General features: G+C 36.1%; 1 protein-coding gene across 2 annotated transcripts in view; it reads right to left on the reverse strand.

Moving 5' to 3' along the window:
• Positions 1-23,841, reverse strand: part of FNIP1 (folliculin interacting protein 1) — a 154,679-nt gene that overhangs the window by 14,624 nt on the left and 116,214 nt on the right. For both annotated transcript variants that reach the window (XM_042934488.1, XM_042934481.1), the window contains 5 exons: positions 22,774-22,859; positions 14,838-14,984; positions 13,493-13,662; positions 8,693-10,121; positions 7,733-7,901 (listed from right to left, as the gene is read on the reverse strand). In XM_042934488.1, the coding sequence (XP_042790422.1) occupies positions 7,733-7,901; positions 8,693-10,121; positions 13,493-13,662; positions 14,838-14,984; positions 22,774-22,859 (2,001 nt within the window). The remainder of the gene's footprint in view (positions 1-7,732; positions 7,902-8,692; positions 10,122-13,492; positions 13,663-14,837; positions 14,985-22,773; positions 22,860-23,841) is intronic.

A 23,841-nucleotide genomic window follows, 5' to 3' on the forward strand; every position in this document is an offset into this window, starting at 1 on the left:
GGGCGCCTGGGTGGCTCAGTTGGTTAAGCATCGACTTTGGCTCAGGTCATGATCTCGCGGTCTGTGAGTTCGAGCCCCGTGTCAGGCTCTGTGCTGACAGCTCAGAGCCTGGAGCTTGCTTCGGATTCTGTGTCTCCCTCTCTCTCTGCCCCTCCCATGCTCATGATCTGTCTCTCTCTGTCTCTCAATAATAAATAGATGTTAAAAAAATAAACAAACAAACAAACAAACAAACTAGCATTGCCTTTTGGAGAAGAAACTAACCAACATACATCAAGAACACGAAAATAATCCTAATCTTAAAAGCTGGCCAATAACCCCATTTCTGAGAATCTAGCCTAAAAGAAATAATCCTAAAGTCTTTTAAAACACAGAGACAGTATTAATGTTATTTATAACAGTAAAAGGAATAAAACCTTTTAAAAGTTGAGCAATAGAGAATAGAGAACCCAGAAATAAACTCATGCATAATGTTCAATTAATTTATGATAAAGGAGACAAGACTACACAATGCAGACAGGATACTCTTCAAGAAATGGTGCTGAGGAAACTAGACAGCCACATGCAAAGGAATGAAACCAGATCCCTATCATACACCATACACAAGATTCAAACCAGATTATAGCCTTGAACAAAGAACCCAAAAGCATAAAAATCCTAGAAGAACATGAGGAGTAAGCTCTTTGACACTGGTCTTGGCAATGATTTTTTGGACTTGATACCAAAAAGCCAAGGCAATAAAAGCAAACTAAACTAAAAGGTTGCTGCACAGCAAATGAAACCAGAAGCAAAATGAAAAAGCAGCCTATGTATGGAATGGGAGAAAATATCTGCAAACTATGTTATCAGATAAGAAGTTAAAATCTAAAATATATAAAGAATCATATAACTCAATAGCAAAGGAAAAAAAATCCCTAACAATCTCATTAAAACATGGGCAGAGAAACTGAAATGACATTTTTCCAAAGAAGACATACAAATGACCAACAGATACATAAGAAGGTGCTCAACATCTCTAATTGTTAAGGAAACACAAATCTAAACCACAATGAGATATCACCTCAAACCTGTCAAACAAGTGTTGGCAAGGGTGTGAAGAAAAGAGAACACTTGTGCATTGTTGGCAGGAATGTATATTGGTACAGTCACTATGGCAAACAGCATGGAGGCTCCTCAAAAAGTCAAAAACAGGACTACCATATCATCCAGCAATACCACTTCTGGGTATGCATATATTCAAAAGACATAAGCAGGCTATCAAAGAAATATCTGCACTTCCATGTTCACTGCACCATTATTCACAATACCCAAGACAGGGAAACAACCTAGTTTCCATCAACAGATGAATGGATAAAGAAGATGTGGGGGGCACCTGGGTGGCTCAATTGGCTTAGCGTACATCTTTTGATTTTGGCTCACGGTTTTGTGGATTCAAGCCTCATGTTAGCCTCCACGCTGACAGCAGAGAGCCTACTTGGGATTCTCCCTCTCCCTCTCCCTCTGCCCCTCCTGCTTGGGATTCTCCTTTTCTCTCTGCCCCTCCTCTGCTCATGCTCTCTCTCAAAATAAATAAACTTTAAAAAAAATTTTTTTTAGGGGCGCCTGGGTGGCTCAGTCGGTTAAGCGTCCGACTTCGGCTCAGGTCACGATCTTGCGGTCTGCGAGTTCGAGCCCTGCGTCGGGCTCTGGTCTGATGGCTCAGAGCCTGGAGCCTGCTTCCGATTCTGTGTCTCCCTCTCTCTCTGCCCCTCCCCCGTTCATGCTGTGTGTCTCTCTCTATCTCAAAAATAAATAAACGTTAAAAAAAAAATTTTTTTTAAATATGTGATACACACACACACACACACACACATACACACAGAGAGAGAGAGAATACTATTCAGCCATTTGCAACAATATGAATGGACCTTGAGGGCATTATGCTAAGTGAACTAAGTCAGTTGGATGTTAACTAAACATATTATTGCGGTAGTCATTTTGCAATATATACATATATCCAATCATTATGTTGTACCCCTTAAATTAATACGTTGTGAATCATATTTTGAAATAAAACTGGAAAAAAAAAAGTTGAGCAATACGAGAATGGTTAGAAAAACTAACCATATAGCAAAACAATGGAATAACCAACAAACATTAAAAACAGTATTTACAAAGTATGTTAATAATATGGGGAAATTCTCTTACATCAACTGTTAACTAACAAAACAGAATTCAAAACATTAAATACAGGGGCGCCTGGGTGGCTCAGTCAGTTAAGTGTCCAACTTCAGATCAGGTCATGATCTGACGGTTCGTGAGTCCTAGCCCCACGTCAGGATCTGTGCTCACAGTCTCAGAGCGTGAAGTCTATTCAGATTCTGGATTCTGTATTTCCCTCTCTCTCTGCCCCTCCCCCACTTGCACTCTGTCTACATCTTTCTCAAAAATAAACAAACATTAAAAAGAAATTGAATATAATACCATATATATACATACTGTATATATATACACAAGGTACATAGGCATTTTATATACATGTATAATATATATAAATATGTATTTATACATAAAAATGTAAATTTTAGTGATTTACTATATTGCAGAAAAATTATGGCAAATCTAGATAAAAAATAAAGTTTGTGGGGGGGAATGATCAAAACCATATATACATATATATACTATATATAAAAAATATGTATATGTATATATAAAAGTCCCCAATTAGGTACATATATAAAATGTATATATACACACACACGTACATACACACACATAGAATAACAACAATGACAAGAAGCTGTAAGACACAAAGAACCTAATATATACAACACACCACACAGTATAACTCTGGTATATAAACATTAGTATTGCTTTCATTATAGCCAAGGAAATCTAGGTTCCATAAGATTAAATATCTTGTCTTAGGATTCACAGATAGGAAGTGGCAAAGTTTGGGTTTTATCAGATGCCACATACTACATAATGACTGGAAGAGGTTTTTATATTAAGAATGTCTGCCACTGCATGGTAGAGCTGGGAAAACTTGTTTTCAGCTTCCTACATATTTCAGTATTTTATATATAGTAAATATACATTGATTTGGTAATGAGAAAAATGCCTCTTTCTTAGAAAGTGAGGAGAAAAAGAAAAGACACTCCACGATATAGTTCAGAAGAATAAGACTGTATTGTTTTTTAAGTACTATCCTCATGATTTATGTATTAAAAACTCCTACATGGTTTTCCATATAGGTGCATGAGAAATCATTCTCATGTTAAATGTAATGTTTATAAATTATAAGCACACAGTAATTAAAACCATCAAATATAAACCTTAAACATGAATACAGAAAAATGAATGACAGAAGATTCAATCTCTTAATTCTGAGATTAAGTTTAGTATTTTAGTTTTCACTTCCTCATTAAATTTTCTGTAATCTGGGGCACCTGGATGGCTCAGTTCGTTAAGCATCGAACTCTTGATTTCAGCTCTCAGGTCATAGTCTCTGGGTTTGTGGGACTGAGCCCCATGTCAGGCTCTGCAATGACAGCTCAGGGACTCTCTCTCTCTGCCCCTCCCCCTCTTGCACATGCTCTCTCTCTCAAAATAAACTTAAAAAACTTTTACTGTAATCTGCTTTGATAATAAAATATCTTCTATAACTAAATGAAAATATAAGAAGAAAAGACTATAAACTATAACTAAATGAAAATATAAGGAGAGGGCAGAAGACAGAAAGCTTACTTTTTACACCACAGTGGAATGACTCCAAGAGCAACAGAAGTACGACCGCTAATAATAAAAGTCTTGCAAGCTTTGTTTTTGTAATGCCAATTTGCTGTTTTATTTGCATTAACTTCGTACATTTGTTTTAGAGATGGTATGTTTCAGGGATGGTGTTTTGTCTGTGTGTGTGTGTATTCTTTTTTAAAGTTTATTCATTTTCAGAAAGAGAGAGAGCACACATGTGCAGAGTGAAGAGCACAGAGAGAGACAGGGAGAGAGAGAATCCTAAACAGGCTCTGCACTGTCAGCACAGAACCTGACACAGGGCTTGAACTCATAAACCATGAGACCATGACCTGAACAGAAATCAAGAGTTGGAGGCTTAACTAACTGAGCCACCCAGGTGACCCAGTGTTTTGTATATATTAAGCACAGAAGCTTAAAAGCATTACTAAAGGCAGATCAGGACTGACTTCTAGCTCTGCCATTCCCTATCTAATGTAACTCTCTGTGCTATCTGAAATATACGAATGATAAAAATAAGTATCATAAAATTATTACCATAAAATTAGGTGAGGTATTACATTTAAGTCCCTTGCACATATTAAGGCTACAATAAAAACTGCTTATTACTATTAATATTCCTTCTCTTCCTAAGGTAAAACCCTTAAAACGGAAATATTTTGTTTTCAATAGGAGACAGTCACCCCTTCCAAAGCGAGGCTTCCAGAGACAGTATCAAAGTACATAGTGTGTGCTAATGGGTACAGATGAAGGGAAAAAAGAGACAGAATAACTAAGATAAGACATAAAGACAAGAGGACACAGTGCATTAGAAGGATCCACATTGGATTTCCTAACCAAGTATTTCACCAAATGTTTACTACATACTACATCAGCAGCAGGAGGACAGAAGTAAAACAAAAAAACCCAAAAACCAGAAATGGAGGCTGTACTCTGAAGGACAAACACCACTAACTGATATAAATTGTTTCCTGTAAAGCATTAAATTACTTTTTATTATCTTTCTCAGGCATGTATTTTTTTTATGTATTATACTACACTTATTCATATACTTCCCTAACTTGAGAGTGAGTAAATAACTTGAGATCAGAAGCTATTTCTTTTTCATCTATATATCCCATGGACTATTCGCACCATGTTCAGAACATAGTATGTCAATAAACATTTATCTGATTGGTGTTAAAGGTTTGAGCAAGATGGCTTTTAAATATAAAGAACATGAGTTTTGGGGTGCCTGGGTGGCTCAGTTCGTTGGGTGTCTGACTCTTGATTTCAGCTCAGGTCATGATCTCACAATTTGTGGGAGCAAGCCCCATGTTGGGCTCTGAGCTAACAGTGCTGGGCTCTGAGCTATCTGAACTGCTTGGGATTCTCTCTCTCCTCTGTCCCTCCCTTGCTTACACACACACACACACACTCTCTCTCTCTCTCTCTCGCTCTCTCTCTTTCTCTCAAAATAAATAAATTAATTAAAAAAAAACAAGTCTTGATAAGTTTTCTTTCAAACTTTGTTTTTATCTAGATTTTTCATAATTTCCCTACTATATAATAAAACACCAAAGTTTACAACTTTAGATAATTTACTACCAACACAACAGGTTTAAACCTTTCTGGCTAATAATTAAAGGACTGCTTGCTCACTGAGCCATATTTTCCCACTCATGATTTCCCCGTTGACTTTCTCTATTCCTTGTTGCTGTTGTTCTCACAGGGGAAAGGGGGAAGGTTTTGTTAAAAAAATTATTAGAGTGATACATGGGATTAAAGAAAGAGACAGAAAATTCAACAAAGGAGGAGACTTCAATACTCCATGCTCACTAAACAATGGAACAACTAGACAAAATCAGCAAGGACATAGAAACCTAAATAAGCCATCAACCGACTTGACTGGACATCTATAGTACACTCTGCCCAACAACAGCTGACTGTTTTTTTCAACCACACATCGAACAGGATACACCACATGCTGGGCCATAAAACAAGACTCAATAAATTTAAAAGGACTAAAATCATACGTTTGGTCTCTGACCACAATGGAACTAATTTAGGAATCAAGAAAAGGAAATTTAAGAATTCTACAAATATATGGGGATTAAAAACATACTTCTACATAACCCCTGGGTCAAAGAAATGGGAAGACAAATTTGAAAATATTTTGAAGTGAATGAAAACAAAAACAACACGTCAAAATCTATGAACTTTGGGTAAAGTAGTGCTCAGAGGACAATTTAGAGCTAAATGCATACATTTGAAAAGAAAGAATGCTTCAAATTAATAACCTAAGCTTCCACCTTAACAAAAAAGAGCAAACTAAATTCACAGCAAGCAGAGGGAAGCAATAATAAAGATTAGGATAGGAAACAATGAAACAAAAGACAGAAAAAGAGAGAAAACTCAGTGAAAACAAAAGTTGAACAAAATTAACACACAAGGATAAGGAATCAGCAAACTTTTTCTATAAAGAAAAAAAATATTTTAGGCTTTAAGGACTATAAGGTCTCTGTTTCAATGACTCAACTCTGCTGGTGAAGCAAGAAAACAGTCACAGAATATAGAAATGGGTGTGGTCATGTTCCAATGTAACGAGCCTATTGTCCCATGGGCCACAGCCTATTCATCTTTGATACATAAGGGCCCAAAATAACTATTAGGAAGTCAAGCCATGAATGAACTCTTCTTTGCAATATTCCACTTTTAGGAGGGGAAAAAAAAGGAAAAACACAGATTGTAAGAATCAGGAATGAAAGAAGGGGGATATGAACCATCTTATCCCAACTAATAAATCAGATCACTTAAATGTAAATAATTCCTAGAAAGACAAAAATTATCAAAATTGACTCAGGAAGAAATAGAAAATTGGAATAGATCTGGAACAAGAAGTTGAATGAGTAATTTAAAAATTCTTATTTTACAAAGTCCAGGTCCAAATTACTTCACAGGTGAATTCTATCAAACATTTGGAGAAAAAAATAATACCAATTTTCCAGAAACTCTTCCAGGAAACAGGGAAAGGAATATGTCCCACCTCATTCCATAAGGCAAATATTATTCTGATATTAAAGCTACACAAATATATCACAACAAAACTACAGACTAATATCCCTCGTGAATACAGATTCCAAAATCCGTAACAAAATATTAGCAAATCATATCCAGTAATATATAAAAGAACTATATGGGATTTTTTTCCCAGGAATACAAGAGTTGGTTAACATCTAAAAATCAATCAATGTAATCTATCACATTAACAGTTTAAAGAAGAAAACCAAATGATCATTTAAAGGTGGGGGGGATGAAAAAACTAGGAATAGAAGGAAACTTTTTCCATCTGATAAAGGGCATCTATAAGAATCCTACAGCTAACATCATACTAAACAATGAAAGACTTGATGTTTTCCCCTAATATCAGGAAAAAGACAAGTCTGTCCACTATCAGCGCTTCTATGCAACTCTAGTGAAGGTTCTAGGCTGTAAAATCAGGCAAGAAAGACACAATGTATCCACACTGGAAAGGAAAATGTAAAACTGTCTATTCATTGATGACATGAACCTATATGTAGAAAAACCTAAGGAATCCAGACACAAAACTTTAGTAACTAATAAATGAGTTCAGCAGGGCAGATGAATGTAAGATCAATATACAAAAATCAAATGTACTTCTATATACAAGCAATGAACAATCTGAAAATGAAATTAAGAAAATAACTGCATTCACATTTAAGCATTTACAATTTTTTTGATACCATAAATTATCTGATGATGAACATCCATAAATATATATAATACTCTCCGTATTTCACATTTCTGTTTGCATAGATTCCTGAAACTCTCTACTTGCTTTCATGGTGACAGGCACAAACATGCAGGTGCAAAAGTGACAGATTCAGAGTACAGTGACTGGTACATAGTAAAGTATGACCAAAAATACAAGATAATTTGGGGTTCTGTCAGTAAACAAAGTTCATTCTAAATACATTCAAGAGCAGGGAAGGTAACTCACCTGCACAGCATGAGACAAATCTGACACCAGACACTGACGGAGCCTCTCATCACTACCAATTCCTTGAAGAACAAAGTCAGGCACATAAGATGAGCAGTAGCCACCCAACAAGGACCTCCCAAAGTTGGCAATGTTGGGCTGAACAGCACTCACTTCAATTAACTTTGACCTGGAATAAAAGTCCCAAAAGAAGGCATATCTAATTAGTAACAAACATATTGTATCAATAAAAAACTTCTTGGACTCTACTACTCCATATTTCTAGTACCATCATTTTCTATAAAATATAGAGTAAAATCATCGTTAAGTAAAAACTGGCCTAAGTGATCAATCAGATCACAAAGTACTCCTTCCTATCAAGAAAAGAGGGTAGATGAACAGCTATGTAAGGAGGTAAGTATAAACCTTTCTTAACAGTCATCAGGAATGCTGTCCCTTGGGACATTCTTAATACATTCTTAATACAATCAGAAAATGAAAACCATCATTCAAAACAAAGTAGTTAAATACATCACAAACCCAAAGCATGGAATATAACATTTCTCAAATACAAATCTACTCCTTGTATATTTGACTGAGAGTATCATTCCCTGTTTTTCCTTTCAGTCTTGGCCAAATTTATTTCCAATAGCCATTTCCCACCTTCTCCGTGATTACCTCTCTCTAGTTGCTGGGCTCAGCATATATTTGGGGGCAGAATTCATTCTTTAATGGCTTGAAAACTCCTAAGCAGTAAAGAATTTCCCACACACAAATATACTTGTCTTTAATGCCTTCATTGAGCCTTTCTGGGGTGCCTGGAGGGCTTAGCCTTTAATCTTTCCTATGAGTAAGAGCACATGATAATAAAAGAAAATCTGTCCAGGACAATGATCTCTTCTTTTATATTAAAGACCAACTAAACAAAAGAATGGTACATATTTAGAGGGAGTCTATTATAGGTTAAAACTTCTTACTCACCCAGGAAAAGGTATCTCATCTTCTTCTGCCCAATCTTCTTGCTCTCCTCCATAATAACTGCTTACTTGTCTAGTCATATCATGACCTGCATCTTCACTTTCACTATCCCCAAGGGCACTATCTGAACTTTCATTCCTTGGAATGTCCCATTCAGTTCCTATAGCAATTTTTTTCTCTGAAGTCTCTTTATCCCCATGGGGGACAAGAATGGAGAGTTTATCTCTTTGGTCCTGCTGAGGAAAGCAGGTTTTACATGGATCTTGGTGAACTGTTTCTACACATTTACAAAATTCACTGTTCTGTTTGCTATTTGTAGTACACAATCCTTTTGAAAATTCTAACATACAGCAGTGTTCTTTACTGTCTGTACTTGTTTTAACTGCAATAATATCATCAATAGTCCTAGTTTCAATTGAATCATCATTAAAATATTCATCAAATAAGCTCATGCTTTCTAGATCTGAATGATTCCAACAGGGAAGTTCACAGGGCTCTCCAGAAACTACGTTTGGTATAGGAGACTCTCCGGATTGGTCCTTAGTTGTTTGTTTAGTTTCTTGATGCTGCTGATCAACAACAGCCTCTCCTTCTTCCTTCAGTGGCTTGGTGTGGTGCCTGGTAATCTGATCCACCACTGCCTGACTCCTGAGTTCAGTATCTGAGTCAGGTGACATAGAATCTCCAATTAAGAAAGTAACCTTTGTCTGGGATGCTTCACAAGAAAATGCAGCAGTCACAAGCTTATCTGGAGGTTTTTTTTCCACAACCATTCCCGTGGATCTCAACACTTTGCCTGTGTGATTACCTGAACCCAGCAAATCCTCATTATGCCATGTTTCCTCTGCTGGCTCTAAGCCTGATTTTGACAAGGCACATTTGTCTACTGGAGCAGATCCTGTGCAAACAACGGTCTCCAACTTGGTGTCAAGGCAAGTTCTTAATTTATCTCTGAACTGTTTAACATCAACAACATTTTCTTCTTGGCAGTCAGAGGGAGAAATCATACGGCACTCATCTGAAATTCCTAGTAGCTCCTTAGAGCTGTTTTGAATCTCTTCTGTCTCTTGTTGTGAAACATTCTCCATATTTTGTCCCAGGAGTGGACGACTGCAATATTTACAGTTACAATTAGGAGTCCTTGTTTCTTCTGGGTCTTTAAAGAGCAAACTGCTTTTGTTTCTGTGCATTGTGATAAGCACATACTCAGATTCTTCTATTTCACCTTTCTCCAAAGTGGTAGTAATTACAGTGCCTGGCATAACGATGGCTTCATCTTCTCCATTTTCTAAAAGATGGGTTTCTTGAAGTTCAGAGCATCTTATAAAATAAGTAAGAAAATAAAGCAGCCTCTGGACCATGTCTTGTCGTTTGCCAACCACTACAGTCCTTGCCAACCGTACAGGAGAGCCAATAGCTCCATACAAGTCCCCTGAAATGGAAAAACCAGTTAATGGACACATCGTCTATTCATGTAGCTAACTAAGCAGGCTATTTTCAATGATCAGAAAGCTAATCTTATTTTATGAGGGCTAGCTCAGGTTTTACTCTTAGTTCTTTCATACGTGAGCAACTATTCAGGAGGATATGATAAGATGAATGAATCTCTTTGTTAGCCAAAGAGAAAGGTGAACAGAGAGGTTTTCCAGATTCCTCCTTAGGCAGCTACTGGTTCTGAAACTTCAACCAAAGAGTCAATTGTGACACTCACATTTATCAAGAATATTCTTGGTGCCAGTCCTCACACAGAGCACTTCATTGGGATAGAGAAGCTCTACCTAAGGACTATGTGCAAAAGGATTCTATAGCTGCACTCAAAGCAGAGAAGAAAAAGCAAAACCTCTACTGGGGGGGCAAGGAAAAAAGGAAGCAATGGTAGAATGGAGCAGAACTGGAGTAGTCACATCACATATCTGATCTTTCTTGATTTAAATCACATCCCTGAACAATAACTTTTATTGCCCTACCGAGGACCCAAAACTAGCTTTTGAAAAGCCCATTTCCCCTTCCATTCCCTAAAGGGTTGAGTACTCAGAAAAGACCAGAAAGGACCAGAAGAGTGAGACCTAACTAACCTAAGAGGAAAAGAAAGGGCAACACATTTAGCCATGTAGTTCATTTTCACTTTTACATCCATGTGAGACATAAACAGCCATTACATAAAAAAGGGGAGGAGAGGAACCTAAGAGTCATCAATATAAATTTCTGTATTTATGCTATAGCTCAAATTAGAAGACACAGTTGCCAAAGTACACTTAAAAATGGAGAATACAGTCATTAATTTAAATTTAATTCAATTTTAGCATGTTGTTTGCATATACACTTTAAAACTTAACCTCTACATTGTTTAAACATAAACAGGTCTCAAATAAATATATGCTATAAACAATATAATGACAATTCTTCCCCTCTGGTTAATACACTGGCTCTAATGCCATCATGCCACTATTCAAAACTACTCTTAAGGTTCCCACAAATTACCAAATAAACTGAACTGTTCTGGCATGGCAAATGAGACTTTCATGACTGGTTCTACTTTACTTTTCTAGGTTTATTTTCTTATAGTTACCCTTTTTCATCATTATTCACACAAAGTCCCACTTAAAGCAAACTACATAAGATGAAACACTCATTCTACTCAGCACTTTTAACATGAAGACCCCTTTTCCTCATGCTATGTACTTACCATTTCCCCTGTTATCTCTGCCACTCCAAAGCTTTCCACCCAAGCATCCTCTCTTGGGCAAAAGTAAACTTCCCTAACTGAACTCTCACTCAACTTTTCATTTCTCTTACAGTTCCTCTTTGAATTATCCCCGTATTTGTTGACGATAATTTGTCATTGTTATTATTATTGTTCTATTTATTACCTTCAGTAATAAACTATCCACTTCTTGATACCAAGAACTACATTTCACCTTTCATACCCCCAATATTCTTTGCACAGGACCTTACATACATCATGCACTCAATAAGTGATTGTAGACTTGAAAATAAATTTGATATGTCCAAATAAAAAAATACCACTGAATACTTGATTTGAAAAAAGTTAATATCCATATAATGGAAAACTACCTAGCATAACAAAGGGATTGACTATGAATATATACAACATAGGTGAATCTCAAAGTAATTATGTTGAATGAAAAAAGTCAGACAGAAAAAAACCCATGTACTGTATGATTCCATTTATATCTAGAATTGCAAAGTAATCTATGGTGACAGAAAGCAGACCAACAGCTGCCTGGGTATGGAAAGGAAGGTGAGTAGGGAGAGTAGGTAGGGAAAGGAGGGAGAGATTACATGAGGAAACTTTTGGAAGCGATGGGTATGTTTACCATCCTCATTTTGGTAATGGTTTCAGAGGCATTCATATTTTGACATATATATCAAAACTTACAAAATTGTGTGTTTTATACATGTGTTGGCTGTATGTCAATTATTCCACGATTAACTAGATGAAAGTAAAGGAAGAAGGAAGAGAGGGAAGAAAGAGAAAAGAAGGGAAGTTACATGAATAAGTTACATGACCACCTGCAGGACAAGCTCACTCATCAACACAACCTAAGGGAAGTTTCTACCAAGTCATCAAAATGTTCTCATTGGACTCCTCCCCCATGCCCTAACAGCAATAGAGTAAGAGCAGGAGTAACAGCAGCCATATTTACCTCACACTGTTCTAAGCACTTTACACATATTATTTTATTTAATTTCCACATCTTTATGAAGTATGTACTATCTATTATTATTATCCCCAATTTGTAAACAAAGAGACTACAATCCAAACGTGGTCTGCCTAACTCACAGCCTGTCCTTTTTTAAAAAATTTTTTTAAACATTTATTCATTTTTGACTGACAGAGCGTAAGTAGGGGAGGGGAAGAAAGAGAGGAAGACATAAAATCCAAAACAGGCTCCAGGCTCTGAGCTGTCAGCACAGGGCCTGACACAGGGTTCAAACTCCCGGACCGCGAAATCATGACCTGAGCTGAAGTCAGATGCTTAACCAACTGAGCCACCCTCAGCCTGCCCTCACAGCCTGCACTTTTTTTTTTTTTTTTTTTTTTTTTTAAATTTTTAAACATTTATTTATTTTTGAGAGAGAGAGAGAGACAGAACGTGAGCAGGGGAGGAGCAGAGAGAGAGAGGGGGACACAGATCTGAAGCAGGCTCCAGGCTCTGAGCTGTCAGCACAGAGCCTGATGTGGGGCTTGAACTCACGAACCCTGAGATCATGACCTGAGCCAAAGTTGGGACGCTCAACAGACTGAGCCACCCAGGTGCCCCACAGCCTGCACTTTTAAGCATCATGCTACAATGCCTGCCAAGTGACCGTCAACTAATCAACTATCCCCTCTCCTCAGTTATTCATTTTTTTAACAGGGCCTTGCACTAATGGAAACATTTTCCAAAATTACTCAACAAAAAAACAAAAGTAGAAAACAGGAACCCCAAGGGTTGCCTCTCAGTTAACCAGATTTAGTCTAGCTATCACAAGTGACTCTGATCCATGCTTCCCAGGAAAAGTATGTAATGTAAAACACCCTCAAGACCCTGAAGTTACTAGTAAACCAGTCTTCATCCTGCTTCTTCTCTTGTTCCCACTGCAGTTCTATATCTCTAAGGAACAGATACCACTTAATATGGGAATAAGACATGAAAGGACAAGTAAAGAAGTGCTTTAGAATGGAGGACGTAAAAGAGAACATCTTATTTCTTTACTTTTGTTTTTGCTATAAAGTAACTCCAGACAGTTACACAAAAGTCTAAGTATTATGCATAACATAAGGGTTTTCAGACATACCTAGTTGTGCCCAAAGTGGGTTATATGGATGAGTCTTTGCCAACATGTCCACACTCTGAGAGGAATGTTTTTCTAAAAATATTTTTATAGGTGGTTGTCCATTTGGCATGACTGTTGGAACCCAGGCAAGATGATTGGTCAGAACTGCAGTAATGAGTGCTGGCAAGAATCTGAAAACAAAAACACAGCTATCATATTCCAAATTGCCTTCATTAGACCTAATGTAAAATGCAGCAAGAGAATAAAGTAAAGAGACTACATATTCTCATGTAGCCAAACAGCATTAAAAAAGGAGAGGAAAGAAGAAAAGAAAAAGAAAAGACATATCACCTGGATGAAAATAAATATTAACAAAGTTTTTGGTTGGGTAGGGGTTAAAAAAAATCCTTGAAATAAAAGCAATATTCACACAGGGCTATTTCTGATCATAATTACAAAACAAAACTACCATTTTACTTGAAAAACTAGTTTCTGCAAAATTAATGAATCAACCAACAAGTCTATATATTTCCATATTACTGAATAGGAAAATGAAGGAACATTTTAAGCAAATTTTGTCTACCATCTAAAAGAATAAAACATCTAAATTATTCATCTGGATTCTAGGAATCTGATGTAATGGTTAGAAGAAAAAGTATGATAAAAGATCACATTAAATATGTATCACTGGAATCCTGGCACTTCGTTTGTTTTTGTTTTGTTTTGGGTTTTTTTGTTTGTTTGTTTGTTTGTTTTACTTATTTTCTATAGAATGAAACTGTAAGTGGATACGACTCACCAAACAATGGGAAGCCGCAGAGAATTGTTGTCAGGAACTTTAAGTCCTTAAGTTAACACATAATTAAAGATCTTTTTACAGTTTTTCATTCATAATATTCTGTGGACTTCTATATCTTATCTCTTTTTTTAATATTTAAAAACTGTTTATTTTTCAGAAAGAAAACAGAAGCAGGGGAGGGGCAGCGAGAGGGGGAGACAGAGGATCTGAAGCAGGCTCCAAGGTGACAGCAGCCCCATGTGGGGCTCTAACTCACAAACCATGAGATCATGACCTGAGCTAAAGTCGGACACTTAACCAACTGAGCCATGCAGGGCACTCCATATCCTATCTCTTAACTATCTTTTGGAATTCAGTTTTGGTTATTAATAATATGAAATAATTCCAAGGATAACAGTTAATTATTTAAATCACTTTTGTAACTGAGTTTGATCAAAATATAGATAATCACGGGATAACAGTTAATTATTTCACTTTTGTAACTGAGTTTGATCAAAATATAGATAATCACGTTATAGTAAATAATAACTAAGATAGATATACAAAAAGAAAGAGAGAAAGCCATACTGATTTTTGGAAGCATTTTCCATTAGAAATGTGAACTCCTTCATGAAACGATGACAAAGCTGGTTTTTTTCTGGAGTCCCCGACATCATTGTAAGCCAGACAGGCTCTCCAATTCGTGGCATTGTATAAAGATTACAAATTGTTGTTCTAAAAAGAGGAAAACACATTATGAAATTCATAGTTCCCAGAACTACATACTCTTAAAGTTTATATTGTCAGGTTGGGCCTCACAGGTAGATTATAAAAACTTTCAAAAGGACAAAATCAATCAAGTCATTCCTTCTTTGTCACCAGCATAGTAACACAGGAATGCTCTGCACATGAACTCAATATATGATGGTTCTGATGCAGTCTCTGCCCCTGATGACTGTGTGCTCTTGGGTAAATTACTTCCCTACTTTAGGCATCAGTTTCTGCCACCCATAAAAATGAAAGTATAGAACCAGATAATTTCTAAACCCCTTCCAGTTCTTCGTTTGTAAGGTATATGCCATACTTAAATATAATGCAAATAATCAACAACCTAGAGGAGAAAAATACTCTGTATTGGATAATAGCTTATCCATACACCCACTCAAAACAATAGTTTATTGGCATCATTTTGTTGCCTATGCTGAGACTCTTTAGTAAAGTTCTAAGGACACTATATCTGCACTCTGTATTTTATGACTTTCAATCTTCTGATGTTTTTCCTTGAATCAACAGAAGAAAGCATTATTGCACAATTATGATGACGCTTTTCTGGCTCTCTCTTGCATTTACTTAGACAACAGCTAGACCCATGAATTACACTCTCTCCTTAAGGCTTCAAGGACACCTTTAAAATATTAATCATTTTACTTCCACATTAATATCTACTCAGCCAAGTCCTATACACTCAGATTAAGCAAATGCTACAAAGCTGAGGCTTAAGAAACTAGTTGATCTTTTGGAAGATACAGAACTGTGTCCTACTTTCTACTCTCTAGAACAGTGCTATGTGATAGAACCTTTTTTTCCACAGTGATGGGAATGTTCTGTATCTGTGCTGTCCAAGATGGCACCCACTAGTCATATGTGATTACTTAACACTTAAAATGTGGTCAGTATGACTAAATGATTTTAACTTTAATTTTATTTAAATTAAGTACCAAAAAACAATTCAAGTATCCACATATGGCTAATGGCTACTATATTAGAAAGTACAACTCTAGAAAGTTATCTGAGATCTCCATAGGTCTAATACCTACTTCAGCATAATTCTTTTTTTTTTAATTTTTTTAATGTTTATTTTTGAGAGAGCGCACACAAGAGAGTGGGGGAGGGGCAGAGAGAGAAGGAGACCTAGAACTCAAAGCAGGTTCCAGGCTCCACAGTGTCAGCACAGAGCCCCAACGCAGGTCTCGAACTCACAAACGGTGAGATCATGACCTGAGCCGAAGTCAGACGCTGAACCTACTGAGCCACCCAAGCACCCTAAGCATAATTCTCTAACACCTAGAACCCCAAAAAAGGAAAAGAATTATCTTTCCTGTATAAATTTTACTGAATCTTGACCCAGCATGAACACAATATATTACAATGGATAAAAGTGACAAACACAGGTCACATTAATGAGTTCTTGGTAGGGCATAATATCATGGCTGAGAACTTGAAAATAAACAAATGGAAAAGAATTACAGGCATTTTACAGAGAAAAATATGATTCAAATATAAACTAGGAATAGCTGAAAATGTTTATTTTTAAAGCCTATTAAGGATGTCCAAGTAAGATGGAAAAGTGAGCACCAATGTTTATCCCGTTCAGTTCTGAGGTCCCAAATGAACACCCGTTAAGGATCCGAAGACAGATTAAAAAAAATCTTTTTAACTGTTTATTTTTGAGAGAGTGACAAGAGTATGAAGCAAGGGAGGTGCAGAGAAAGACAGAAACACAGAATCTGAAGCAGGCTCCAGGCTCTGAGCTGTCAGCACAGAGCCTGACACAGGTCTTGAGCTCACAGACTGCAAGATCATGACCTGAGCTGAAGTCAGAAGCTTAACTGACTGAGCCACCCAGGCACCCCAACAGATAAATTACTATAGCAAATAAAAATGGGGAATAATCGGACTTAAAATTTAAATTATACATGTAATAAAATTCTAGAACACAAAACACAGAAAGGAATGTTAAGTGAAGTGTTAAGGTAGATGATGATATGGGTTACAGTGCTCACAGAAGGGGACACATACATAGCTAATCTCCTCCAATGAAACAAGAAGAGGCTCGAGACTGACAAATGCCTGGTAAAGTTAGGGCAGGAGTTATAGAGGACTGTAAACAGGGAGACTAATTCAAGGTCCATAAATGGCTGATGACCCCTTTCTGCACCCCCTATTTTTCCACAGAATGACTAGAGACTAGAAGAACAGATGTAGCAACTGACTAGCCCAGAGAAATAACATTGCTCAAAGCCTTACCGATATTCGAAGATTTTGCAGTATGTAAATAGATACACAATGAATCTTGTGATATTAAAATTTAATGGGAAGAAGGGACAGCAATTAGGAGAAAAAAATGTCTTATATATGCTCCTTCAGGAAGTGATAATAAAAACAGGTTCAGAACCACCACCTTAAAGTAAAGTTCTCCAGTTTGTGCCTAATTATGTACAGAACTCCCAACCTGTATTTTAGTGCTTCACTCTCAGCTGTGGAAGGGCGACCCAAATCCTGATATAGAGGGAGAGCCTCCAAGGAGAGAGGGACACAACCAGAAAAACAGAAACACACACTCACTCACACAAAATGACTCCAGAGGAAATAGAAAATGATACATTCAAAAAAAGGAAAACATGAAAAAGACATAAAAGGTCAGTTCAGGCATATACCTAACAAAAAGAATTCAAGACAGAGAAGACAGAGGAAAATAAATAATCAAAGAAAGTAGAAAATTTACCAGAACTCAAGCTAGTGCTAGAGCTATACTGAAGCTGAAGGGCCTAACAGGCCTGTTATACCTAACAGGCCTGTTATACCTAACAGGCAGGTATAAACTCATGGCAGGAATTAGAAATGCTCCAAAATTGATAAATCAAGAAATATCCACAGTAAGTATACTGTTTAGTAATGTGGAGGTAAATAAAAGAAATAGGTCAGAGTGTTCTTGAGAAGTAAGAATGGGGATGGGAAAGAGAGGATATGGTTCATTTCTTTTTCATTATTAGATTTCTCAGCATATTTTGTGTCTTTAACCATGTGAATGTACTTTCTGATGAAAAGAAATACTGTATAAATGAATGAATGAGCTGATCGATTCATTTTCCATGAGTTTCTTAAGCATATTAGAGACTACTACAAGTCCATGTGTCATGGGGCAGAGCCAGATCACTAACCTTGGTATAGTGGTCCACTGAGGGCATTAGGTTTAATGTTTTGATGCTTAAGACTAGGTACTACAACCTCAGAGTGTATCAAATGCAAAGAAGGCAAATAAATTAATTATGCAATGGAGTTTCTCATTATACACAACTCTATGTTGTTATTAGCAATCTAGAAGTAATAGTACTTTCTTCTCCTCTCCCCTAATGATTATGCCCTAATTTTCAGTGGTAAGAAAGGTAAGAATTTTTAGTTACCTGACCCCTTATTTTTCCTGACTGTCCCTAAAGAATGAAAGACTACTTTAGGCGGAAGTAAACTGTGGGCCTGATTTAGTTTTCTTTGATATGCAGAAAGTCTAAGTCAGAGTCCAAGGACCTCAACTTTGCCAAATCGCTCTGCTAACTAAACATGCTTCTTGTCTGTCTAGGTATCATGGCTTCTGCATGCATGTGAATCATTTCCTTCCTCTTCCCAACTACCCCAAATTCATTAATCATCTGGTCTCAAATAATCACATACTTTAAAAACTACTATTAATTTTTAATAATCATTTAATTTAAAAATTAAGACAGATTCTCATTATTTGCAGCAATGTTCTGTAAAGCTGATGCAAACAATGAATTAGTGAACAATGAATCACTTTACCTAGGGAAAATACATAGCATAGTTAGGTTCCTGTGAGTCTCTCATCACATTTTTGTCAGCTCTTCAATACATAACCTTGTTTTATGTTGGTTTCTGTTTACAGATACCTTATTTAATATACTATTGATTCATTTACATTGAATTCACAGCCAACAGCACTGTAACCCAGGTATTCATGAAGGTTACATGTATTTTGTCTGTAAGGCACATCACTGCCTTCTTACACTTAGGAACATTAGATAGCATTTCAGCAGTACACTCGAGGGTGATTTTTTTTTTTTTTTTTACGTTTATTTTTAAGAGATAGAATGTGAGCAGGAGAGGGGCAGTTAGAGAGGAAGACACAGAATCCAAAGCAGGCTCCAAGCTCTGAGCTGTCAGCACAGAGCCTGACGTGGGGCTCAAACCCACAAACAGTGAGATCATGACCTGAGCCAAAGTTGGAAGCTTAACCGACTGAGCCACCCAGGAACCCCGAGGGTGATTTTTAATAGCAAAATCACTAACAAAAAGCACAAAATGAAAAAAAAAAAAGTGCCTTTAAATAGATGCAAAAAGGATACTTGTTTACAGATTGAGAGCTGAAACAAGAAGGCAGAGTAATGCCTTGTTCAACCTCATCTAGGAATGTATCGGACTACTCTATTTTTTTCACTGTTCTGCACATGTTACAAGTGATCATTAAAACACTGAGTATATTTTTTTTTAATTTTTTTTTTTAACATTTTTATTTATTTTTGAGACAGAGAGAGACAGAGCATGAACGGGGGAGGGGCAGAGAGAGAGGGAGACACAGAATCGGAAGCAGGCTCCAGGCTCTGAGCCATCAGCCCAGAGCCTGACGCGGGGCTCGAACTCACGGACCGCGAGATCGTGACCTGAGCTGAAGTCGGCCGCCCAACCGACTGAGCCACCCAGGCGCCCCAACACTGAGTATATTTTGAGGTCATAAATAAATTTCAGCAAGTAGGTGAATTCACAAATGTACAATCTGTATGTAACAAGGATTAAATGTATATATTAAAGTACTAATGATAGACCTAACAAAAATTGTAACAGTTTATAAAGTATTTTTAAGATTCTGTAAGAATGCTTAACTGACTTACAGACTTTCATATCTGTACAGTGACTGAAGTAAAATAATCAAACTAATACAAAAGGAAAGGTATACAGTTATGACCTACATTTTCAATGGTTATATGTCATACATACTGTAAATTCTAGGCAATATTAAAATTCTAAGACGAGACCTTTCGTACTACCCAATAATATAGCAATTAACTCACAGGTATTTAAAATTGTTTTGAATAAAAATTTTTATAACCAAAGAGCAAGATCAGTATTCTACTAGGAATGAATCTTATAACAATATTACTATTCTGGTAACCTCAACTGGATCTATAATGGCAGAGTTTCCTCAGACCTAAAATAGGGACTCTTGGCCTTTTTCCACAAAGCTTGTGACTGCAGAGAAAAAACTATCAACTCAATAATGTAAGAAACAGTTTCTAGTGCAAGGGCAAAGATTCACACTGCCTTGTAATAGTTAAAATGTGAAACTCAAAAAGAATATTACAGGATTCGTTTAGGCAAATAAGCAAAAGTTCTGTTCAAACATATATTTTTAATAATTCCAGTCTAAAGTCAACAGAACAACTCAACTGAAACAAAAATTTTTAAAAATTATTTACAGAATAACCAATCATTAAGAGCACCTTTCTTTTACTTTAAAGGTATAGTATCCACTTCAGGAAAAGCAGAACTCTTAAGAATCTTTGAGTGAACTTTCAAGCAAATTACAGATTAAATTTAGAAACTGAGAAGATTGTAACTTTTCATATTTCTTGAAAACCACTTATATTCATGACAAAGGCATATTTTACAGATTTCTCATAGAGAAATCACTCTAGAATTTCTTTGAGTTATGCAGTTAGAGTAAAATTCTTCAGCTCTGTAAACAGAGATGACCAGAGCTACAAGGGAATGTGTGAAGAGCTAAGCTGTCGTAAACCAGGAGAAATGTATAAATAACCATGGTACTCAGCTGATAATATTTCAGGTTACAATGTTCAACATGTCTTGGTTTCAATAAAACAAAAGAACTTCTCCCATAGCACGCATAATCTCTCTCAAGAATTTCCAAGGCCAGAAAGTCATTATTTCAAAATAATATTCTCAAATGTGGAGTATGACATCCTTTCTCAGAACTGTACAGCTGCAGTTGCTGTATGGTTGTACAATGAAGGCTTGCAAATATACCTAACATTGTAGTAGTACAGATTTGGTAATTTTTTTCCCTGAAAACAGTTTAACCTAGTAATTTCCACACAGATTGTGAAATAAAAATGCAAGGCTCTAGACCTCCTGATTCAAACTCCACAAGTCTGGGAAACATTTTGTTACATTTGCCTAGTGATCAGCTGAGCACTGCATTTTTCTTTTTAATTGGAAGTTTTTAATATACTTTAAGTTCCAAACAAAATCAATTTGAGTTTTAACAAAATCAATCATTTTTTATTTCAATTCATTGTATCCTTACATGAAAATATTACTTAAAAACAAGCTCACCAAAAAGAACTAAGATTAAAGCACAAGATTATAGAATACTTCCTCCTCCATTCCCAGCACCTTGCCACCATATCGTATCAACAAAAAATTGCTAAAAGACAATAAACACAGTCTGAAAAGACAAAGAAAGCATCAGAATCAAACTGAGATCTAAGACACAGATTTTGTTCCTATCAGATGTTAATATGCTACCATTTATATATATATATGTATATATATATATACATATATATATATAAATTAGTAAAACTATCACCTCCAATATAATTTTCACTTGTGCAAGTTATTTCCTTCTAAGACAAAAAAAGAAAGAATACAGGTTGAAATTTATTTCTCTAATTTTTCTCTACACATTCCCTAACCACTGAATTTAATGAACAAAAATGGAAGATATTTAAACTCACTTTTAATGCCTTTTATCCTAAAAACTATGGTAAATAAAAGATGAATGACTAGAAAATTTTATCCTTCTCAGTAGCTGAGACCAGTGGATGATTACTACACAACAGCTATAAAGTATACTCAATTTAAATAAATTAAAAACATGATAAAACATTCCATATTAGGTTATTTTTACCATGAAATTTCTATTTAATGGTTATGTGTAATTCAGTTTCAAATATTATACAAAACATTGTTCAGGCAATTAAGTCTCTCATTTTGAGAGAGGTTAAAAAAACAAAGAAACCAGATTCACTTCCACTGTGGTTTACTTTTAACACAGTAAGAGAAAAATGAAGAATAAAAAAGTTGAAAACAAACACAGGTTTTCTCTTACTGTCAAATTTACTAAATACACCACCCCTTAGTAATCTCCATTAACAAAAGGTATGTGGGTATATGTGTATGTGTGTGACATGCCTATAGTTTACCACAGCAATCCTGAAATAGCACAAGCTAAAACAGGTTCTCACTTCAAAATGTGACAGTCCTTTTAAAACAACAATCCAGGAGATCCCTGCCCCAATATAGACCATTCAGTCATCAATGAACAAATATTAAGCCAGTTTTTCTAAAACAGATACATAAACTACTGGTGATAATAACTACTGGTGGTACACTTGACCAGTCTCTAGGAGCCCAACAGGGAAGACAAAGCACATTTCTGCTGGAATGAGGATCTCCTCTTCATATTTGCTGTGTGTAATGGTTCGGTACTAAAAACGATCCCACTGATGAATCCCAAATGTGCCTGAATCCCTAGCCCATTTGACATTTAATAACATAAAAGCCATGGCCTAGTGATTTATACACCCTCATCTGGCCATGGGACAAAGAAATTCAAAAAATTAAATTTTATTAGAATAAGCTAAAGAAACTAAATAAATCTTGCATACACTGCTAGACAACTCTAAATTATGAAAAGCTGGAGAATACATACCTGAATTCATTTAGGGCATCAACTATTCGATTATATGCCAAACTCCTCTGACTGGCATCAGCAGATCTCCGGCTCATTTTCATAGCCTTGAAAGTAATGAAATAGTTAATTCTTACACTGATCACAGGCAAAACACTGAAGAAAAAAAAAGTGAAAGACAAAGTCACTTATTTCCACAACACTTTACCACCAACCTTGTCTAGAAAGATGTAAAGAAGGCACATATATTTACAGTGGCTTTACTGTACGTACCCTTGATCATTAACAATTATAACAAAATTCAAAATTTTCTAATGTTAAATCTTTTACTCTGTCAAATGAAAGAATATCAATACAAAGAGAAAATGATATTGACAGTTTCTGGATTATATAAAACTACTTTTTTTTTTTTTTAACAAACAGAACAAGATACAATGATAACTCAGTAACAACAGCTCATGGCTTCCTCTAATATTTCACAGATAATGGCTTCTTAAGTAAACCTTTTATAAAACCTAGAACATCAAGATTCTATTGAAAGATATCACAAGTTATTAGTAATATTTGCTTTCTTTTTTTTTTTTTTTTTAATTTTTTTTTTTCAACGTTTTTTATTTATTTTTGGGACAGAGAGAGACAGAGCATGAATGGGGGAGGGGCAGAGAGAGAGGGAGACACAGAATCGGAAACAGGCTCCAGGCTCCGAGCCATCAGCCCAGAGCCTGACGCGGGGCTCGAACTCACGGACCGCGAGATCGTGACCTGGCTGAAGTCGGACGCTTAACCGACTGCGCCACCCAGGCGCCCCTATATTTGCTTTCTTAAAACATATTTAGCCAAGGTTGAGAGGCCTTGCTTTAGGTGAACAAAACGGGGATCTGGATTAGGATACAGATGTCAAAAATAACCTTGTAATTTTTTACGCTTTTTCAAAGGGAATGTACTTCTGCATAACTTTTATGATTAAAAATCAATTTAAAAAATTTTAAACATCTTTTTAAGAAATCAGACTACTTTAAGGTCAGAAATCATGTTCACGTATACCCAAAAACTAAGTAAAACTTACTTATGTTTTCACAAACTGTTGAC

The sequence above is a fragment of the Panthera leo genome, chromosome A1, assembly GCF_018350215.1.
Source record: "Panthera leo isolate Ple1 chromosome A1, P.leo_Ple1_pat1.1, whole genome shotgun sequence".
In the NCBI taxonomy this organism is placed as follows: Eukaryota; Metazoa; Chordata; class Mammalia; order Carnivora; family Felidae; genus Panthera; species Panthera leo.